Source organism: Neopelma chrysocephalum, unplaced genomic scaffold (genome assembly GCF_003984885.1).
Source record: "Neopelma chrysocephalum unplaced genomic scaffold, ASM398488v2 Primary Assembly neopelma1_97441, whole genome shotgun sequence".
Taxonomy (NCBI): domain Eukaryota; kingdom Metazoa; phylum Chordata; class Aves; order Passeriformes; family Pipridae; genus Neopelma; species Neopelma chrysocephalum.
Window position 1 is genome coordinate 2,509 of NW_020926083.1, and position 5,551 is coordinate 8,059.

At 63.6% G+C, this 5,551-nt stretch overlaps 2 protein-coding genes across 3 annotated transcripts in view; both read left to right on the forward strand.

Moving 5' to 3' along the window:
• Window positions 1-3,350, forward strand: part of MCL1 (MCL1, BCL2 family apoptosis regulator) — a 5,811-nt gene extending 2,461 nt beyond the window's left edge. The window contains exons 2-4 of one of the 2 annotated variants that reach the window (XR_003532401.1): window positions 473-720; window positions 2,321-2,701; window positions 3,340-3,350. Coding sequence is in view for 1 of the 2 variants with exons in the window: in XM_027672608.1 (XP_027528409.1) it covers window positions 473-720; window positions 2,321-2,437 (365 nt within the window). In the remaining variant the exon portion in view is untranslated. Of the gene's footprint in view, window positions 1-472; window positions 721-2,320; window positions 2,713-3,339 lie in introns of those variants that run through there. The other variant, XM_027672608.1, reaches the window with a different exon arrangement.
• On the forward strand, window positions 2,769-3,938 carry LOC113961900 (formin-like protein 14; the record flags this gene model as incomplete). The annotated part of the gene is made up of 2 exons (XM_027672607.1): window positions 2,769-2,813; window positions 2,907-3,938. A coding segment is annotated over exon 2 (988 nt), but the record flags the coding sequence as incomplete, so codon positions are not given.
• Window positions 3,939-5,551: the final 1,613 nt, after the last annotated feature.

The following is a 5,551-nucleotide window of genomic DNA, read 5'->3' on the forward strand; positions in this document are numbered from 1 at the left end:
TGTCCCTGGTTTCTGTCCCAGGGCTTGGGCTCAGCCCAGGGTCAGTTCTGACCTGGTGGGGCTGGAAAGCCTCGAGCCAGGGGAGTGAGGAAGGAGCTCCAAGTGTATCCTGGGCTGGGTTTTACGTGGTTTCACGTGAATATTGGGCAGCAAAACCCTCTGAGGAAGCTCTGCCTGGGCCTGGGGTGTCCTTGGTTTGAGCTTCTGGGGGGTGTCCTTGGTTTGAGCTCCAGGGACTGGACTCTGCCCTGGGTCAGTTCTGACCTGGAAAACCTTGACACAGGGAGTGTGACGTGCTCAGAGTCCACGAGGGAGGGGCAGGAAGGAGCTCAGAGTGTGCCCTGGGCTGGGTTGTGTCTGTCCCAGCTGATCCAGAGCCCCTGAGGCAGCAGGACTTTCCCCCACCCTTTTTTCCCTGGAGTTTGTGGTTCCCCGCGCGTCCCCTCGCTCCATTCCCGAGTTTCTCCCTCAGGGATGCTGCGGAAGCTGGAGCTGCGGCAGGAGCAGGACCTGCAGGCCGTGCTGGAGGTGGCCAACCACGTCTTCAGCGACGGGGTCACCAACTGGGGCCGGGTGGTGACGCTCTTGGCCTTCGGCGCCTTCGTGGCGCGGCAGCTGCGGGGCCCCCAGCGGGAACGGGGGGTCACTGCCCTGGCCCAGATCCTCACCGACGCCCTCGTGTCATCCAGGAGGGAATGGCTGCTCAGCCAGGGAGGATGGGTGAGTCACCACAGTTCCGGGGTGTTCCCACTGCCCCGGGGTGTTCCCACTGCCCCGGGGTGTTCCCACGGCCGGCGCCGGGATGGGGATGAGTCACCACCATGGGGACACCCACAGGGACACCCATGGGTGGCAAGAGCTGGGGTGGGGGCTCCAGGAGCTCCTACAAGGAACTTCCTGAGGGAACTGGGACTGGGGGGCTCCAGGAGTTCCTACAAGGAGCTCCTGAGGGAACTGGGGTTGGGGGGCTCCAGGAGCTCCTACAAGGATCTGGGGTTGGGGGCTCCAGGAGCTCCTAGAAGGAACTGGGATTGGGGGCTCCAGGAGCTCCTACAAGGATCTGGGATTGGGGAGCTCCAGGAGCTCCTACAAGGAACTGGGGTTGGGGGGTTCCAGGAGCTCCTACAAGGAACTGGGACTGGGGGGCTCCAGGAGTTCCTACAAGGAGCTCCTGAGGGAACTGGGGTTGTGGGGTTACAGGAGCTCCTCACAGGGGGTTTGTGGGGCTCCAGGAGTTCCTACAAGGAACTGGGGTTGAGGGGCTCCAGTAGCTTCTTCAAGGAGCTTCCTGAGGGAACTGGGGTTGAGGGGCTCCAGGAGCTCCTACAAGGAACTGGGATTGGGGAGCTCCAGGAGTTCCTACAAGGAACTGGGATTGTGGGGCTCCAGGAGCTCCTACAAGGAACTGGGACTGGGGGATTCCTCACAGGGGGTTTGTGGGGCTCCAGGAGCTCCTACAAGGAACTGGGATTGGGGGGCTCCAGGAACTCCTACAAGGAACTGGGGTTGGGGGGCTCCAGGAGCTCCTCACAGAGGGTTTGTGAGGCTCCAGGAGCTCCTCACAAGGAGCTTCCTGAGGGAACTGGGATTGGGGGGCTCCAGGAGTTCCTCCCAGGGGGTTGGGGGGCTCCAGGAGCTCCTCACAGGGAGCCAGAACTGCTTGGGATGGGCTGGGATGGGGCTGTGGGAGCATGATGGGATGGGATGGGATGGGATGGGACTGGGGGAGCGGGATGGGATGGGAGGGGCTGGGATGGAGCTGGGGGGGCACACTGAGATGTGCTGGGCTAGAATGGGACTGGGGGAACACACTGGGATACACTGGGCTGGAATGGGGCTGTGGGAGCACGATGGGATGGGATGGGATGGGATGGGGGAGCACAATGGAATGGGATGGGGTTGTGGGAGCTCACTTGGGATGGGCTGGGATGGGACTCTGGGAGCACACTGGGATGGGATGGGGCTGTGGGAGCACACTGGGATGGGATGGGATTGGGTTGGGGGCACACAGTGGGATAGGATGGGACTGGAGGAGCACACTGGGATGGGCTGTGTTGGAATGGGCTGGGGGAACACACTGGGATACACTGGGCTGGAATGGGGCTGGGGGAGCACAGTGGAATGGGATGGAATGGGCTGTGGGAGCACACTGGGATACACTGGGATGGGGGAGCACAGTGGGATGGGCTGTGCTGTGGGTCCCCCCGGGCTGTGCCGCTCAGGCCCTGTCCCTCCCTCCCTTCCCTCCCCTCCCTCCCTGCCAGGCCCCATCCCTGGCAGGTTCCTGGCGTGTTCCTGACTCCCCCCTTTCTCTCCCCAGGAGGGCTTTGTGGACTTTTTCCGGGTGGAGGACCTGGAGGGCAGCATCCGGAAGGTTCTGGTGGCCTTTGCGGGGGTGGCCGGGCTGGGGGCGGGCCTGGCCTACATGATCCGCTGAGCCTCGGCTCCCAGGGGCTGCCCCAGCTGCTCAACCCCCTCCCAGAGCTGCCCCCGGCACCATTCCCGACGGGAAACAGCCCCCAGGGAGGGGGGAGGCGCCGGAACGTTCCGGAAGGTTTGGCCGCTCTTCCTCCCGGATGAGGACGAGGATGGTGACGCCGATGGGAAGCTGCACTCGGAGCCTGGAGGGATCCACCCGGGAAGCACCGGCGGCTCCCGGGCCTGGACTGAGAGGAGAGAGGCCTTGGAGAGGAGTGGGGGTGTTCCCGGGGCTGTGGGAATGCCTCTGGAATTCTGGGAACATGGGAATGCCTCTGGAATTCTGGGAACATGGGAACAGCCTCCCCCTGCTGCCAGAAGCTGGAGCGGAACCGCTGGATCCTGGGAATGCTGAGCCCTCCCCTGCTGGATCCTGGGAATGCTGAGCCCTCCCCTGCTGGATCCTGGGAATGCTGAGCCCTCCCCTCCTGGATCCTGGGAATGCTGAGCCCTCCCCTGCTGGATTCTGGGAATGCTGAGCCCTCCCCTCCTGGATCCTGGGAATGCTGAGCCCTCCCCCTGCCCCCCGGGGGTGGAGTGTCTCCCCTCGGGAAGGGCAGAGCCCTGGGATCCGTGGGATCCATGGGATCCGTGGGATCCATCCAGGACATGGAATTGCTGCAGCCCTGCCCTCCCCCTCCCTCCCGGGGGGGTCCCAAAACCAGGGAGAGAATTCCTGAGGATTTGCCAGCCCAGCCCCCCCCACGATGGAGAGGCCGCAGAGATTCCCGGGAATGTGGAAATCCCTGGGAAAAAAAGGACATTTGGGCGGAGCTGGGGATGGGAAAAAGAGAAAAAACAGCCAAAAAAAAAAAGGAGGGATGTGAAGGTGGTGGAGCTGCTGGATTTCATTCCCGGCAGGAAGGAGCCTTTCCCTGAAATCCCGGAGCAGCCCGGCCGGGGGAGGGAACAGGCGGCAGCCGCGGGTCCTGCTTGTTCTAATCCCGGTTTTTTGGGTGGTTTTGCCTTCCCTGGAAGGGGGGGAGGGGGTTGGGAGGAGCTTGGGAGTCACTTCCTTGTCCCTCTGATCTGTCCTGCTCCTCCAATTCCTCCTCCTCCCATCCTTCCTCCTGCTCCTCTGATCCCTCTTCCTCCGATCCTTCCTCCTCCCATCCCTCCTCCTCCTCCCATCCTCCTGCTCCTCCCATCCCTCCTCCTGCTCTCCCCGGTTTGGCCGCGGCTGAGGTTTGGATGTCGAACTTTTTTGGGGGTCCCGGGGGTTGGTTTTGGCTCCCGGGGGGGCTTGCAGGGCTCGCCCCCCTCCCTCCTCCCCCCGGCCGGATCCGGGGGAGCTCCGAAGCCTCGGGAATGTCGTGGGACACCCCGGGAATGTTCCCGGCCCGAGGGGGGGCTGGTTTTGTGCCCCCCGGGCGGGGCGATGGTCAATAAACGGCTCTTGGCTCTCGCGTTCGCCTGCAACGATCCTTCCATGGGGGGGGGGGGGGGCCGCTTTTGGGGGGGCGCGACCCGCGGGGGGGGGGGGGGCGGGGGGGCACCTCTGGGATGTTTGGTGGCACCTCTGGGGTGTTTGGTGTCACCTCCTGAGCTCCCAGAGCTGCTCTGGGCTGTCCTGTGTCATCTCTGGGGGGTTTGGTGTCACCTCTGGGGTGTTTGGTGGCACATCTTGGGCTGACTTTTGTCACCCCCTGGGCTCCCAGACCTGCTCTGGGGTGTCCTGTGTCACCTCCTGGGGTTTGGTGGCACCTCCTGGGCTCCCAGACCTGCTCTGGGGGGGTCTGGTGGCACCTCCTGGGGTGTTTGGTGGCACCTCTGCAGGGTCTGGTGGCCCTTTTATTTTTTGGTTAGAAGCCTCTGTGGGTGTGGGAAACGGCTCAGGGGGAGTTTGGTGGCACCTCTGGGGGGTTTGCTGTCACCTCCTGGGGGTTTGGTGGCACCTCCTGAGCTCCCAGAGCTGTTCTGGGGTGTTTGGTGTCACCTCTGGGATGTTTGGTGGCACCTCTGGGGTGTTTTGTGTCACCTCCTGGGGGTTTGATGTCACCTCTGGGGTGTTTGCTGTCACCTCCTGAGCTCCCAGAGCTGCTCAGGGTGTTTGGTGTCTCCTCCTGGGCTGACTTTTGTCACCCCCTGGGCTCCCAGAGCTGCCTTGGGCTGTCCTGTGGCACCTCTGGGGTGTTTTGTGTCACCTCTGGGCTCTTTGGTGTCACCTCTGGGCTCTTTGGTGTCACCTCTGGGGTGTTTGGTGTCCCCAACCGTGGCCTGAGGCACTTCCAGGGATGTGGAATCCAGGATTCTCTGGGAATCCTGTGCCAGGGAAACTTCCTGCAGCTCCTGCAGCTCCTCCCTCCTCCTGCTGCTGCTGCCCTTGGGCCGGGCACCCCCAAATTCCCCTTCCTGTGCCCCCCAAATCCCCTCCCCGTGCCCCCCAAATCCCCCTCTCTGTGCCCTGTGCCCCCCAAATTCCCCTCTCTGCCCCTTTGGGCTGAGGGAACCCGTGGATCTCACTTGGGCACCCCCAAATCCCCCTTCCCGTGCCCTGTGTCCCCCCCCCACCCCCCCCCCCCGTGCCCCCCAAACCCCCCTCTCTGTGCCCTGTGCCCCCCAAATTCCCCTCTCTGCCCCTTTGGGCTGAGGGAACCCGTGGATCTCACTTGGGCACCCCCAAATCCCCCTTCCCGTGCCCTGTGTCCCCCCAATTCCCCCTCCTCATGCCTTTTGCCCCCCAAATTCCCCCCGCCCTGTGCCCCCCAAATTCCCCTTCCTGCCCCTTTGGGATGAGGGAACACGTGGATCTTACTCGGGCACCCCAAATTCCCCCTTCCTGTGTCCTGTGGCCCCAAATTCCCCTCCCTGAGCCCCCAAATCCCCCTCTCTGCCCCTTTAGGATGAGGGAACATGTGGATCTCACTTGGGCACCCCCAAATCCCCCTTCCCGTGCCCTGTGCCCCCCAAATTCCCCTCCCTGTGCCCCCAAATTCTCCTCTCCATGCCCTGAGCCCCCCGAATTCCCCCCTCCCCATGCCCTGTGCCCCCCAAATTCCCCTCCCTGTGCCCTGTACCCCCCAAACTCCCCCCTCCCCATGCCCTGTACCCCCCAAATCCCCCTTCCCATGCC